The sequence below is a fragment of the Micromys minutus genome (assembly GCF_963924665.1).
Source record: "Micromys minutus genome assembly, chromosome: 12".
NCBI classification, from domain to species: domain Eukaryota; kingdom Metazoa; phylum Chordata; class Mammalia; order Rodentia; family Muridae; genus Micromys; species Micromys minutus.
In genome coordinates, this window is record NC_137981.1 from 45,922,448 (window position 1) to 45,939,031 (window position 16,584).

General features: G+C 36.2%; 1 protein-coding gene across 5 annotated transcripts in view; it reads right to left on the reverse strand.

Annotated features, from left to right (window-relative positions):
• ZC3H13 (zinc finger CCCH-type containing 13) overlaps nucleotides 1-16,584 on the reverse strand; it is a 58,886-nt gene that overhangs the window by 20,813 nt on the left and 21,489 nt on the right. For all 5 annotated transcript variants that reach the window (XM_080926046.1, XM_080926043.1, XM_080926044.1 and 2 more), the window contains 5 exons: nucleotides 14,923-15,031; nucleotides 11,692-11,831; nucleotides 10,964-11,121; nucleotides 5,536-5,733; nucleotides 855-1,162 (listed from right to left, as the gene is read on the reverse strand). In XM_080926046.1, the coding sequence (XP_080782172.1) occupies nucleotides 855-1,162; nucleotides 5,536-5,733; nucleotides 10,964-11,121; nucleotides 11,692-11,778 (751 nt within the window). In that variant the 5' untranslated portion in view covers nucleotides 11,779-11,831; nucleotides 14,923-15,031. The remainder of the gene's footprint in view (nucleotides 1-854; nucleotides 1,163-5,535; nucleotides 5,734-10,963; nucleotides 11,122-11,691; nucleotides 11,832-14,922; nucleotides 15,032-16,584) is intronic.

The following is a 16,584-nucleotide window of genomic DNA, read 5'->3' on the forward strand; positions in this document are numbered from 1 at the left end:
TCAAAAATAAGGTAGAAAGTAACAAGAGGAAGACACAGGATAGATGCATACTCTGACCTCCACATGCACACATGTACAGCCAACTGCACAAGTATGTTCACAAGCACAAAGCACACAGAGATGAGAGCTATTACTCTACATAGCATCTCAGCCTGAACTGGGAGAGAAGACCCAGCCAGAGCTTAATTTTCAGAGATCTGAAAAACTGCTCTACTGGCTTCAGGGAATCAAGCTCAGGACTCATGCACTGGAGGAGATCTACCACTGGGTTATACTCCCAACCATTGCTTACTTCTTGGGTTCTACCTGAAAATCCCATGGGGTAACTGCACTGACCTGGCTGACATGGGTCCCCTGGCTCCCCTCCTTTATCAAACACCCCTGGTACTTTTAAACTTGGCTCATTTGTCTTTTATTTCTCTTCCTTTCACCTTCCTTGGGTTGTCTGTCGGTCTGCTTTGTGGTGCTGGGGACTGAATATTATAGACTTACAGATGTTAGGCAAGTGCTCTACCACTGAGCCAAGTCCCCAGCTCATTTTTCTCTTTGTCTTTTAAAACACATTGAGGAATTAAAAAAAAAAAAAGATACTTTAACACTCAGAGGGCCAAAAGCACTCATTAAATATTGTAGAAGGTGGCACCAACTCACACACCTTTAAGTGCCCACTAGTGCACATTTAACACTTTTCATTTCTCTTTCTTTAAGCATTTGCTGCAATCTGCATGCTGCAGAAAACTCGACACTATGTGATCCTTCTCTAGTCCTTACATAATGATAAATGTGGATGTGCAATTTTTAAATAAAGTATGAGAGCTCTTTGAACAGATAACAGATACAAATACAAAGTTTACCTTCTCTCCTTTCGTGTCGCCGGTCATGTGACTGTGAAGTCCGTTCATGATCATGCCTCCCTTTCTCTCGCATTGGAGAGCGATGTCTTGGAGGACTTTGCTTTCTCTGAGGAGAAGACAGACAATGGGTTGGATAAGGAGAGGCAGAACGTCGTAAAGATGGAGTTAAAGTCCTCTGGTAGGATGGGGAAGGAGTTCTTTTCCGGCGAGGAGAAGGAGAGTGTCTCTGAATAGATGACCCTGACTGTGAGGATGACGAGTGATGTCTAGAAGACAGAGGAGAATGGTGCTGTCCCGGGGAGGAAGACCTATGAGTAAAAACAACACGAAACTTGTTCAAGAGTTTTCACTTCCAGCCAACAAGAAATGTAAACACAAGATGGGATATAAAGTTAAAACTGGAAGTATAGGTAATAACTCAGGATACATTTTAACTCACAGTGCTGTAAAATTAAAGGGCATTGTCTTTTAAAGATGTAACTGATTTAAGTGCAAACAAGCTCTAGAACATCTCAGAGATGAACCTACAACCTATAACTCTACTGAAGCAGCATAATCCCTAACTGCATTATTAACATGTGCCCTTATACCCACAGTACAAGAGATCCTTACAGAAGACCACAACCAACCAAAGTGCAGAACTGTGGAGCTCAGGCCCAACTGATACATTCGCAACACAACTCCTGCCCCAGGGCTCAGGCAGGGTTCACTGCAGAAGAGGGAGTGGAAAGGTTGTATAAGGCTGTGGGTTTGTATCTCCTAGAAATGTCAGAAGCTACATCTATAGCTTGTCACCAACATGATCTGAACAAGGAAGACACCAAGAGACATGCTAGCATGGACAGGGGTGAACTCATGAGGCCTGAACCCTAGACAAAGAACTATAGGCAAATAACAAATACTCAAAGCAGGAGAGTCTTCCCTAAGGATACCAACTGGTCATTCAATACCAAATAGTCAGCCCTGAAAATATATGTACAAGTAACATTATACAGACTAAAAAGGTTGTACTATGTAGTTAGGGACACACACACACACACACAAAGATTTCTAGAGAGAAAAGGGAAGGGGGAAATAATGTAATCAAAAACTGAAAAACAATTACCATTGAACTATTGTTCTGAGTTTCTTTCTGGGTCACAGTTAAAATTGATTCAAATGGTCCTCTCTAGGGTTGGGCTTAGGTTCTAGTGACAGAGCTAAATAAACAGAGAAGGTTGGAATCATTGGGAAATATGGGACCTGCTATGGTGCCTCCCTCTGAAAAAGTGCATAAAATTGAAATTAGCCAGCATGCCAAGTACGCGTACTCCTTCTGTGGCAAGACCATGATAAAGGAGATGAGTAGTAGCCTCTGTTACTGTGGCTCATCCATGAAAACAGTGACTGGCTCAGCTGCACCTACAATATCACTCTGTCACAGTCAAGTCTGAGAGGCCAGCAGAAGTGCTATCACTTCAGACATCCTACTGAGCAATAAGCTGATTCAAGTTTTTTAAATATAAATTAAAGATTTAAAGTTTTTGTCAAAAAAAGTCTTTCACTTGCTTGGTTAGTCATTACAAGGTATTTTAAATTATATTCTGCTATACTCATAGATTGGTGCTTAACCCAACTGTCATCAGAGGATGTCATTCAGCAGCTGATGGGAACAGATGCAGAGACCCACCATGCCCAAACACTAAGCAGAGCCAGGGGAACCTCTGCAAAACTGGGACAGGAAGGATTGTAGGAGCCAGAGGAGTCAAGGATACCATGGAAACATGGCCACAGAAACTGAAGACTGAAGCTGATGAGACTGAGCTAGGTCTCCAGTCTATACTGATGGTTGTATATCCCTGTGCACTTGTGGGATGCCCAACAGTGGGAGTGGGGTGGGTATCTGTGACTTTAACCTGAATTTGGGACCTTTTCCCTCTTGTTGCTTCATCCAGCCTTGATATGAGAGGGCTTGTACATAATCCCAAGTTTCTGGCATTCTGGTAGAAAAATGGAATGCTTGTATTTTTTGAATATTTTACTTTAGCTTTAAGAAGTAGTCCTTCATTTAATCCTGACTTGAACCCAAGTAAAGTGTATTAAACATATTTTGCAGCTGAAAAAGATGTTGGATAACAAGTAACTAGTTTATATAGAAGCTTCTTATATAGAAGCAAAGCCAAGTAAAATGTCTGTCCTGTTACTGTAATTTCAGTATCTTTATTACACTAAAACTCAAAAAGAATGGCCACTGTCCTTAAGAAGCTCACATCTGCTAGGGACAGTGAGTGTCGTATCCTTTCCTGTGACTTTCCTTTAGATCCTGTACTCAAATCTATATTAAAATCTTCCTTTGGAGAGGTGATGCATGAGGAGGCCAGAACGAGGTGTCGGAGTAACTTCCCCATCAACCCTGCCTTATTGCCTTGAGCTCTCAGGACCCATCTGTCTCCACCCTACATGGTGAGGTTACAGACATGTGGCCATGGCTTGTGGGTTTTTTTTTTTTTTTTTTTTTTTTTTTTTTGTGGCACTTGAGAACTGACCTCGGGTTCTCATGCTTGCCGACCAAATGTTCTTACCCACCAAGCCATCTTCCTATTTCCTTAAAATCTCTACCAGTTCTCTGTGAGACAGATCTCTGTAAAGAATCATACTTTTTCAAGGGAAGCATTGCATTTAAAGAATCTGAAAACTGATCAAGAATGAATCTGGCTCTCATCAAATTTGTATTTTACAAATCGTATAAAGAAGATAATGAATAGACATAAAAATCTTCAACGAAGTACTAGCAAAATAATTTGAACAGCATGTCAAATGTACATATACTATGACTATATGCATTTATTCCTGGAAAGCAAGAGTGGTTAACATTCTGAAAAATGACTAGTACAATATACTAGAAGAACTAAGATAAGGGAACAGTCATACAAGGATGCTAATACACAAAAACATCTGACAAAATTCAAAACCATTTACTAGTCCTCAGTAGATCTGGGCATGGTAGCACATGCCTTGAATCCCAGCATTCAGGAGGCAGAGTTTAAGGCTACCCTAGCCTACAGAGCAAGTTCCAAGCCGGCTAGAGTTACCTAATTTGTCCCTGTCTCAAATGACGATAATCAATAAGCTGTTTATGAAAAGTTCATAGTTAATATATCATTGAACAGAGAAGACAGAAGCTTTCCCTATAAGACACCAGCAAAGATGCCCTTTCTATTCAACACAGTATGTAAGATCTTAGTCATAGCAATTAAATCAAAAAAAAATAAATGTCATCAAATGAAAAAGAAAAAAGTAAAAATATTTGTAGATGATAGTATCTTGGATGTAGGAAACCTTGATTCTACAAAAACAAAATCCTCTTAGATTCAATGAGTTCAGTAAAGTTGTAGGAGAAATAACACAGAACACCAGCTATATCTCTGCATACTACAACGAACAAATCTGAAGAGGAAATTAGAAAAACATATTATAGTGCATCCAAAATAATATACTTAGAAGTAAATCTAAGCCAGGTAGCAAACGACTACAGAGAGAAACGAACGGAAGCAGAAACAAGCAAGAGACACCCGTGTTTATGGGTTAGAGATTGTTACGCTGCCCACACTAATGAAAGCAATCTACAACCAATGCCATTCAAAATTCCAATAGCTTTTTTATTCTTACAAGAAAAAAAATTTATCCTAAAATTTATATGGAAACCTTGGAGAGCTCAAATAGCCAAATATCTTTCAAAAGAACTGAAGTCATAGGTTTCACTCTTTCAGGATTCAAAATGTAGTACAGATATATTAAGAAAAAACAGAAAACAAAAAAACCAAACCACTGTCCTATTTATAGTGACCTTCCTAATGACTTTGTTATCTTATGTGCATGCACTTGTACATGGGAGTACATACAAAGCCATGCAGTCTAATGATTGGATGCTCAGAAGTAATTCCCAAGCACATGCTCGGATGATCTTCCCCAGAGAGCTCAGAATCCATCAAAGAGGAAAAAAAGTCACTTAAACAAATGTGATTGATGGCAAACTAAATCTTGACATGGCCTTTCAAATGCACATACCAAGTCAGTATAACCCTCAAAAGAAGACAACGGGAAACTTTACCTACAGGATTTATAGGCCCATGGTTCTAATAGTACTATTTAAAAACAACCCAAAGGTGAAAGAATGCAAACCAGACACTGTTCATGGAGGAATGAATAAGTAAAGCATGATTTGTGCATATGAAATAGTACTTAGTCTTATGAAGAAGACAATTCTGCCATATGCTACAATATGGATGAGCTCTCCAGACATTATACTAAATGAAATACTCCAGTCAACGACTGCATGATTCTACTTATAATGAATCTGAAGTCAATAAATTCCCAGAAATATAGTGAGAATAGTGTGGGGGAGGTTAGTGTGAGGAATGCAGCTTCAAAGGTGTAGCATGTCATTCTGAAGATCTGCCTCACACTGCTGCCCATCCATGCAACGCCACACATCTAATTCGGTCATCCTCTTCAACTTTCATCTAAACACACAAAGAGTTCGAAGTTCCTGCATAACTCGTAACTCTTTGTGGGAACTGCTAAATGTAATACACACAGATGAAAACAGTAAAAAATTAAAAACCTGTCCACCTATGTTGCACAGCCTCTGCAGTCAGGAATCTTGATTTCACATAAATACTAACCAAAGATTTCTACTTACCTTGGCTTGTCTCGTTTTTCTCTTTGTCTTTCAAAATCCCGTCCTCTGTCCTTTCCATCTCTTGGTTTTTCTTCTATTCTGTCCTTCACTTTATACTTTTCTTTGTATTTTTTCCCCAGAATGATATCTTCAAGTATAGGAGGAGGAGGACTGGGAGTGCGTGGCCCTTTCTTTTTACTTTGGTTGCTTTTTGAATTTCTGAAGGCACAAAAAGCTATAGTTAGAGGTTTCAATATTTCTGGAGCCCCACATGGATGCTTTTAAAGTACTTTTTAAAAGGCTTCAACAATTTTTTTTTTTTTTGGTTATGTGTCCTTTTACTATGCTATATACCAATAATCAATATCCAGGAAAAAAATACAAGGAACAAAGAATTTACTTAGTTTACTTTAAAAAAACAATCATTATTGGTTATATCATCCTAAAGAGTCGTTTCTAAGGAGTTAGGGGCACTGGAAGATTTTCAGGGAAAGACATAACACCATAAGAACAAATGCTAAAGTTGCCTTTTTTTAGTTCATACGGAATAGATATCCATCTATATGTCATCCCAGCACTTGTTTGGCTGATGAAAGACTGCAGTGAATTCAAGGACAGGCTTCAGAGAATTCTAGGTCAGCCATGACCAAAGAGCAAGTCCCTATCTCAAAACACTCTCTAAGAAACCAATTACGAAAGGAAAAATTACTAAACCAACGTAACTGTTTAAAGACCTTAACACACTTCAATAGTCTATATCTGTTCCTTCACATATTTACCATTTAAAACTAGATATCCATGTACAAAAATGAAGCTGAATTTTTATCTTGTATCATATACAGAAATGAATCCAAACTGGATTAAAGACAGAAACGTACAACTCAGTACTTAAAAATCCCTAGATGAAAACATGAAAGAGGGTGAACACTTCACTTGGTAATTTAGCCACAGCTTGTGGTGCAGAAACAGACAAATGGAAGTACAGCAAACAACCGCAAGGGCATGAGAAAGTTATATTTGCCAGCCATACAAACTTGGTCACAATTACTTTTATTGTTATTGCAAATCAACACCCCTGCACATACACAGCAGCACCTTTTACAGTGTTTCGTTTGAGATGAACATAGACAAAGTGCAGACATCTGCCTACAACAAAAAGCAACTTAGGGAATCATGTTATTAAAGAAAAATCACTGTGTGAACTTATCTGAAACAGATGCTCTAAATTTTTAAATCAATTTGGCAGTCACCAGTTCTGCTCACAATAAAGGAGATACAATTAATTGTGTCATTTAAAATTGGCTTCCTCAGTACTGGTACTAAACATCTTTCAAAATCTTTGAATCTCATTTAAGAAATCATTTCCAACTCTGAGATCACACAGATGGCCTCTTAAAATTCTGGAATTTTGCCTTTCATGGTTAAGTATGCAATACCTTATAAGTGGTTTTGAAGTATAGTTGACACTGTAGTTTTACGTGACCTTAATCCCTTACATATTTAAGCCTGGCTGACACGAAGCTTAACTGGACAGCATTTTAATGCTAACACTCTACCCCTAAAAGCCCCATCAGCCACTTTTCTTTCAATGCATTTAGTGCTTTAGATAAGAAAGACAAAGAAAAGTCAACACAACTGTTTCTATTTGGGTGATCTGGCTTTTCTGTCTCTATACTTGTAAGACCTTATTTCTCAGAATTTACTTATTTATTTTTACAAAGCCTGAGTGCTTTTTATCTTTTTCAACATCTGCCAGCAACCAAGGAGCTGTTGAACACGAACAGTTGTCTCTTTTATTTCACCACTCGAATATCTACCACCTCAAATTCCTGTCATTTCTATTTGGTAGAAATACCCTTCTACCAGAATCTCAAATTTGTCAAGTTGAGTACTTTTCTTTTAAATCACAACCATTTTTCCTAACTTCATATTTAACAATTTCAGTGTTCATAAAAATCTTTTTTCCCAAATTGTCTGTACCCAGATATTTTTTAAATTTAAGTCAAACCTATTAATAAAACATTCTTACAAATGTGCTAAAACTCCAAATCTAGTATCTAAACTTGTTCCTGTACTATGTGGCCACTCTTGAAAACACCATGTACTCTCAGTAGTCAGTGTTGTCTTAGGATGTTAAGGAGCCCTTTGATTTTTATACTTTTGGTGTGGTTTCTCTGGAGCTTATTTCATATGACCTTGAATTCTGCAATCCTAAGATCCATTGGATATATAATTAAAATAGGTAGCACAGTCCTCAGAATTGCTGGAAAGATTTTTAAAAGATTAAAAGCATTTGACTCGTGGTTAGCCTGTAGAAAATTGAGCTTTCTTGGTCCGTATCCTTCTGTTATTAGTATAGATAGAAACAGCTGCTTACACAAGTTAAAAGATTCCTAAAATCCGATGACTAAATCTTTGAATCCTTGCCTTCTACCAACAACCATAGTAGCCACAAGCAACAATACATTATCTTTGAGATTACAAAAACCCTTTATGTACAAAATAGTAATAAATGTTTCTATTTCTAAACATTTGCCCACTTTTAAGGAGAAATAATACTTGTCATTTGTGCTAAGATTTTAAATATGAATATATGGAGGGATTCTTGACAAAAATGTATTTCCACATTATTCCACATAATAGAGATGATGTTCACTAATCTTCCTCCTGGTCCAGTGCTGAGCCCACACTCTACAGTTCATTCTCTGAAATGACTCTCCTAGGCCTCTGTCCACGGAGCTTAATAGGTGCAGCATCCAGTTATTTCCCCTAAGCAGTCCATGCTCTCCATTTCTTCCAAAGTCTAAGGAAAACCAACACTGTCAGAAGGTGCATGTTTGCTCATGTGTGTAGAGGCTAGAGACCAGGCTCATGTGCCTGCCATCCCTGTGAAGGCTGCTCATTTCCAGTCCTTCACCAATTAGGCTAGAGTGCTTGGACAGCAAGCTCCAGGGATCCTTCCTGTCTCTGTCTCTATAGTCAGTGATTACACGTGCACAGCACCATGCCTGTCTGTTTATGTGGGCTCTGCTCACGTGCGATCAAACTCAGGTCTTCATGCTGACAGGACAACGCTTTAATGCCTAAGCCATCACCACAGCCCAGAAACATCCATTCTGGTTCTTCTAGATGATGAAAACTGCAGCTGCGTTAAATCACTAACATCTCAGTATATATTCATTACTATAGTCAGAAACATCCTAAAAACCTGCTAAAACCAGAGCAACACCGATGTACATGTGTGCATAAAATAACTATAGAAGAGGTCATAAATTCAAGAGAGGGAGAAAGAACACAGAAGTTGAGAAGGGAGAGGGAGAACAAGTACAAACACAGTGCATTCATGTATGAAACTCTCAAGTTTAAAATGTAACCAGAGCTGGAAAACAAAATTCTATTACACTGCATTGTTTTCCAAATGAACAGGACTGAGATCAGCAAGATCTTTTTCCATTTTAAAGTCTATTGGTTATTTTTTTTAGCAACACGACATCAATATACTTCCTATTCATGGCATACAGCCCACTGTCCACTTTTGTCATTTTAAATCATTCTGTAATTATTTTTAGACAACTTTAAAATTATTTCATATTTCTTTTTATAAAATATCTATACAGAAAACTTTGCCTCGGTTAAAAAAGCAAAAGGTCAAAACAGAGAATGCATTCTGTGATTCTAAATCACACTATAATACACAACTCCAGATATTATCATACCAGACCTTCGGATGAGTATCAAAGAAAACTATGACTTAATTTACTAGTAATTACATCTTTCCATTATGCTAACCCAGAAAGATCACACAGTCTGTTTATCTGACATTCACTTGATTTACTGACATTGGTTGAAACAGCCTATTCAATTTTAACAGGAACTCTCATCCTTGAGTTTAATATGTTTTCTAAACAATTTATACTATGACTCAGCAATGAAATTAAAGTAGGTTACTTTCAGGGTATAGATGTAGCTCAGTGGTACAAAGATTACCTAACATGCTCAAGCAAGCCCTCCACAAACTGCCAACAACACACACACACACACACACACACACACACACACACACACACCCAAACCAGCGCGTACATGCACCTGACATTCAGTACAATGCTGCACAAGTCTGATAACCTGAGTTTGATCCTAGGGACACATGTGATGAAAGGAGACACATGACTATCGGAAATCAAAAGCTACTCTGTGACCTCCACATTTGTGGTTTGCTGTGGTATGAACAATAATTTATTTATTATAACTATTATTATTATAGACATAAAAACAATGATAAATATTAAAAGTAAACACTGTTGCTTGGATATGCTGGTACACATCCATGTGATCCCAGCAGTAGGGACGTAGATTTAATATCCAATTTCAGTTCAAGGAAGCTTTAGAGATGAGCCTGAGCTACATAGGACTGTCTCAATTATACACACACACACACACACACACACACACACACACACACACATAAAATTTAGTGTTTGCCTTATACTTTTATACTGCTTTGTTTTAAATGCCCTCCTGCTCTGTATTTTATAGGTACATTTTAAGGCCAGCAACATAATGGAGTATAGAAATATATAGCAATTAAAGCAATGTGATAAAATTCTCATCAATAAACCAAAGGATAAACTAATAATAAATAGTAAAAAAGTATATGAAAAATAGATTTAAATGAACCCTTTATATCTAAGTAGTTATTTTAAAATTTCTATGAATAGAATATATTTCAAAGACAATAACCAGAAAGGTAAGAAGATAAAGGCCATTTGGGTGACATAATTTGTTGGATGAATGGATCAACTGAGGACAAGTTTTATAACTAACAGTTGGGCAAGAAGAAGAGGAACAAGTCAGGATAGCTCACGCCGATCTAGGGGCTGGCCTCTTTCACATCCCTTCACAATACCATGAACCCCAGGAACAATGAGAGGCCACAAGAGCTCTTATTATAGGAGCTGTGGGAAGACAGAAAAATGAACTACCAAGAGCCCAGTTCTCAGGAAGATAATCTTTTGACATATAAACAAAGAAATAAGTAAAACACTCTATGATTATAATTTATAATGCTCAAAAACTAAAAACCAAAATGTTGGGCAACAGAAAGACAAATACGTAGTATAAATATTAATCATTTAAAAATGTTAAGAAGAAAAGCAACCCAAATAGAGAAAGTTGCAGGATATATTGTTCAAATTCAATACATTAAAAACAGTACTTATTGTAAAAATGATACATGTTGACTAAAGTATAAAAAAATAGTCTTGCATATTACACAAAATCCCAGAGTTAGAAAGTGTAGTGTGTGGATGCAACATGGATATTTGTTTCACTGTGTTTTAGTTAGAAAAGGGGTAAAGCAATTGTATCAGAACCACCTTCTCTAGTCAAGTTCACAGTTCTGTTAGGAACACTGCAGAGACAGCCATTCCCTGGTGCTATTACTACTGACCTCTGCTGGTCCAACAGTGGAGAGGCCGCCACAGCCGCTTTCCGCTCCTTCTTGCCAGCTGAAGATGCCTTGGGGCTGGACTTTCGCTTTGGAGATTTACTGGACTTTCTCAGAGAAGGTGATGGAGACAATTTTGATCTAACCACTTCTGGGGAAACCTACCAAAGTAATTTAGTAAGTCAATTCAGAAACTCATGGAACAGCAACAACAAAAAAGCAAGCACCCTAAAACAGTGAGGAAGAGAAAAGGCATTGGACTGAGGTAAAAATTAAAAACCAGAACCAACCTACCAATTGTCATGAGTCAACTCCAGAACCCATGCTTTTAACTTATGTTAACTAAATTGCCCTAACAGATACCAAGAAAGTAACATTAAAATCTTTCAGAATTTAATCAGAAAACTCAGAAATTATTTCCAAATAAGTTCTATTTCTATACTTTGGAAAAGTGGACAGAGAAATCTAGGAATATCATGGGCCTCACATACGTAGAACTCACTTTGTATCAGGTTGATGGGTACAGGCAGTGGAGTGTCAATCTGCTTCAACAAAAATATTTCTGACTTAAAGTCATATAAAGATTAAATAACTAATCTTTTATGGCACTGCTAATATGTGGGAAGCTCATCGATTTCTCACTGTCCTAGAATGAACTAAGATACAGCATAGACCTGGTTTCTGTGACCCACAACCATGTCCGTGTTATCACTTCACTTCAATACGCATACCTCCTTCTGAATGATAATTTCTTCTCTCTTATCCATGTTTTCTTGTTCCAACTTCATTAATTCTCTTTGTATTTTCTGACGCTTCATTTCCAATGATAATTCATGAACATAATCGTAATTAATATCTCCATTGTCAGAATCTTTAAAATACAAATTTTGTCATTTTTAGACACTATTATAATTATATACAGAAAATTAGACTTTCCAGATACTTTTTATAAAAATTTGAACAATGCAGTCATTCATTAGACTAATATTTCTATGTAATGTTAAGGTTTCTATACTTTCTGGAAGTGACATAGGTTATCACATGCTTCGGTTTTGTTACCAAAGATTTCTAATAGGTACAATTCAAGCTGGAATGTAGCAGTGATGGAGTATTTGTTTTGCATATGGCCATAGCTCTTAAAGATAAAAAAGTTAAAAAGCAAAACAAAAGTCACAGTTAAAGCATGAAAGCATTCAGCTCCACACTTAGGACATCAACGCCTTCTATATCTCATACAAAGTATGAGCACTTATGTCCTTGTCTTAAGATATTTGGATCATTAGTTCTCCAAGTCTGTACTTTTTATTGAGACAAGTGATCAGTATCTAAAAGGAAAGTCAACTAAATTGAACACTAATGTGTGCTAATTTTTAAAAAGGTCCAGCATTTTTACTTCAGGTGACTTAAATTATCTCTTTAGATCAGAATCAACCACTCATTCAATGAATCTGATAACATCTTTCACATCCAGTCTTTTCTAATGAAAAGGATATGAGGGCTGTTTTTTTGTTTTAAGAGCGAAACAAAGACACACACACACACACACACACACACACACACACACACACACACAAGGGGGGGGGAGAGGGAGAGGGAAAGGGAGAGAGAGATATCTGTGATTGCAGGATGCAGTCATTCTTCGCAGGTACTGGCACTCAACCCCTCACCCAGGAAACGTGGAGGAAGGAATCCATTGACTTGCAGCCTAACCCTTGACCCTATCTGGCTTGGCCACAAGCCAATGTGCTTTCTTTATACCCTTAGCACTTTAGACCATTTGTCACCTAGAGGTAAATATATAAAATGAAGAACTTAAAAAAAAAAAAAAATCACCAAACATGGTCCCACTTGATTACTTTATAAACACAAGAAACTAGATACAACTGTTGTGCTCAGTTCAAACAAATTACAATACTGACTGTCCATCCTAGTCTGGAGCCTGGGGTAGGGCTGGTTAATAACTAGACATTCATTACCTGAGTATCTGATTCTAAGTAATTGGAAAATTACACCACCACAATGGTATATTTAACAGTAGAAACAAGTTAAAATATGCAACAAAAATAGATGCTATCACAGTAAAGAAAGGGTGACATTATTTAAATATATCTTTATTAATTAATGGAAGAACAAACAAGTACATGGACAAAGCAATTAACACAAACAAAAGGACATAAATGATACAAATATGCCTCCTACATGTGTTGTGGGACATTTTTATTTGCTGCATTGTTTGGTAAGGTGTAGGTAAGGGTCTAGTGGTAGAACTGAAGGTAGTATGTCTATCCTATAAAGTAATTTACTAATACAGTTACAAGCCTTAAGGATACTCATGCTCTTTAATAGAGCAACCTTGTTCCTACATATTATCTCAAAATAGGTCTTCAAAGAACATAAGTAAGGATTAAAGACTAAATATCAGATTTTCTTTTGTCTTTATGATACGTTCTCATTTAAAGTCTTAAGCAATACAGTGGCCATCCTCACAGTACCAACACTGCAGACAGCGTGTTGTTAGGTATGTAAAATTCTCATTTAAACAATGGGACTGCCAGATACACTGGCTCACATCTGTCACCCCAGCACTGGGACGGCTGAGGCAGAAGGGTTGAGAATTTGAAGCCAGGCTGAACTACATAAGAACCTGTATCAAAACAAAGAAACAACCCCCACCCCAAACAAAACTACAAACACTGCCATAAATACACTAAACTGATGAGAAAAGTAAGAAATCAGGTTTCAAATTCAACGGAATATACTGACTTTATATACTAATAAAAAAACTTCGTATAGAATAAAAGAGAAATAAATCCTTCAATATATTAACTTGTCAATATAATATTATACCTTTTCTGTTAATATATAGAAAAAATACTATGAAAATGTCAATAAATTAATCATAAGCAAAATTCCTATATTTTCTTAGAAACATTTTAATAGACTGGAAGCATCTTCCTCAGTAAGTACTGATTTTCTAGTCTTGGAATAGTGATTAGGGTACTTTACTGTTAGTCTAGCTGTATCTTCAGACAGCATTCTGAAATACAGTCACAAGTACTTAAATCTTGCAAGTTCTTGGTCCTTGTTCCAGGACTCCACTTAGCCAGTGTACCTTAAAAGGGCAGTGGTTGTGTTCTGATGCAGGTTTACCTGCAGTTATAGGCAACAGTCTACATACCATCTAGCGCTGGTCTGTTTTAGCTTACACTGAAAAGGTACTCAAATTCTTAAAGGTAAAACTCTTAGATGAAAGTATAAATCATAATTTAGATGTGTCCAACACGTGCTAATGCCGTAGTTAAGACTTCTCATTGACCAGAACATCAGAGAGGTGGAGAAAAGAATTCTTATGGTGCTTACTTGCCAAGACAACGAGTCAAAGATGATTGTCTTATTTGCATGTACAAATTGCCACCTAACTGTACCCTAATCACCATTCCAAGACTAGAAAGTCAGTGCCCACTGAGGAAGTCGCTTCCAGTCTATTAAAATGTTTCTAAGAAAATGTAAGAATTCTGCTTATGATTAATTCATAAGTAAATTTCAGGACTTCAATTTTTTTTCTGAAACTTCAATTTTTTTCTGAAAACTTAAATCCAACCATGTTTTAAAGTAATTTTAACAATCTTATTTTAATTGTTTTATATATTAAATTATATTTAAATTTTTAAAACTTAGTATTTAGGAATTTTAATATTTACAAATGGAAGAAAATCCCAAAAGATTAATAATAAAGTTCTGGAAGTGGGAGCAAAAGGAATAAGGAAGTTTTAATAAGTAATACAAAGCACCTTTTCTGCCCCTGAAATACTGCTATGTACCTGTTCCTGACAATTCAGTTGTAATCAATAGGATACTTCTAAAGCAATATGAAGATCAGAGTTAAAAGGTATCTCAAAACCCTTAATAGGCCAGTGAATAATCAAGATTCTATTAACTAAATCAAGGATTTTCAAACTTACCATCTCTGTTAGTTTCCCACTCTACATTTTCTTCTTCGCTCTCTGGAGTTCTCTCTTTAACAATTTTTATGTCTTCCTTGTCTCTATGTCTCCCTCTTGAAGATTCTTTCTAAAAAGTACATACATACACACATGCAGGTTACCACATAGTTAAGACATATGAGGGCATTATTGAGTACATAGCATTTCCATTTCATTCAGCTCTGCTTCTGGGGGAGGAGGACTTGTGTCTTTTACCTGCAAATTCTAGCGCACCCACAGGAGAGTATTTACTTACAAAGAACAGCAATATGGTAAGTGTAAGAAGTAGCTTAGATATTTTAAAAAATGCAAAGAAACCCAATCCTTTAATGTTCCGCTCCACCCTAGGCTTCCATGTGAAAACCCACTGGGTAAAAACCAGTTTAAAATGACAATACCATAGAAAGATTAGCTAACTACACATAAAATCCAACTTTAAAAAACTAAAGCATTGAGCAGACTCTAAAAAAGAAACTTAGGCTCTAAAATAACAGCTATTCCCTATATACCAAAGGATGCATTCAAAGTCATTTTAATAATTTTATATCCTTACACACCAAGAAAACGTTGACTAATTCCGGGTTACGTCCTGTTTTACATATACTTTTTGCTCATTGTAACTAGTAAGACCTTAATGCAGAGTATCAAACCTTAAAAAAAAGAAAAAAAAAAAAAAAGCCAAGCACTGACACAATTGTATTTGTATACATTTATGCAAAAATGTTTAAAAGTTTTTTCTTTTATCTTTGTTTTTTAAAATAAAGCTTAAAAATAATTTTATAAAAATTTTAAAGGACTTGGTTAAAGCAAGTGTTATTTAACACAATGTATTAATCCTTAATACTGGGGTTAAATACTATAAAACAATAGGGTTTAGATGTTACTCCAAGCTTAATAGTAACCTACCCTCCAAAATAGAAAATAGTAATTCAATTTAAAAAGTAATTCAGTAATTCAACTGAATACTCTGTTCTATAAAATTCTAAACCACATTTTACTAGTGAGAAAATAATCAAAGCCCCTCACAGTGAATTTACCACTTTTGGTCATAATCTAAATACTATGAATGTCAGTTTAAGTGCTCAAACTTCTGTCATAAAATTCAGTTGCCTAAAACATAAATTAATTTTTCTTTAAAGTTTTTTAAAGAATCCCTTTAAATTTTATACATTTAGTTATAAATTATAAACATCAATTCCAAAATTACATTATATGTTTGCTTGCTAGCAATACAAGTTGCCAAAAGACTATTTAAGAATGAAATCTGTCACAGAAAATTTATAAAAGATCAAGAAAGAAAAGAATTGGTGTTTTTCAGATGGCAAAAAGAAGAAAAGGAAGACAATTACTTTAGCATAAAGTGCAGGCTGCAACTGTCCTATGTCCAAGGCAACTTCTAAATGTTGTATGAAGTAAACCCACAAGAATATACACCAAATACCCATTCTGAAAATATTTTTACAAGAAATACCTCGAAAATACTGAATTCAACAACCAACTTTCTAAGTACCACATAAAACCCAGCTTCTAGCATAAAGAGCAAAGGTTTCAGAGCAGCAGTACTGGCACAGTAAAATACAAGATAATATGTATCTATATGTAACAGACTACTTACATCACCTTCTGAACTAGAAATGCAAT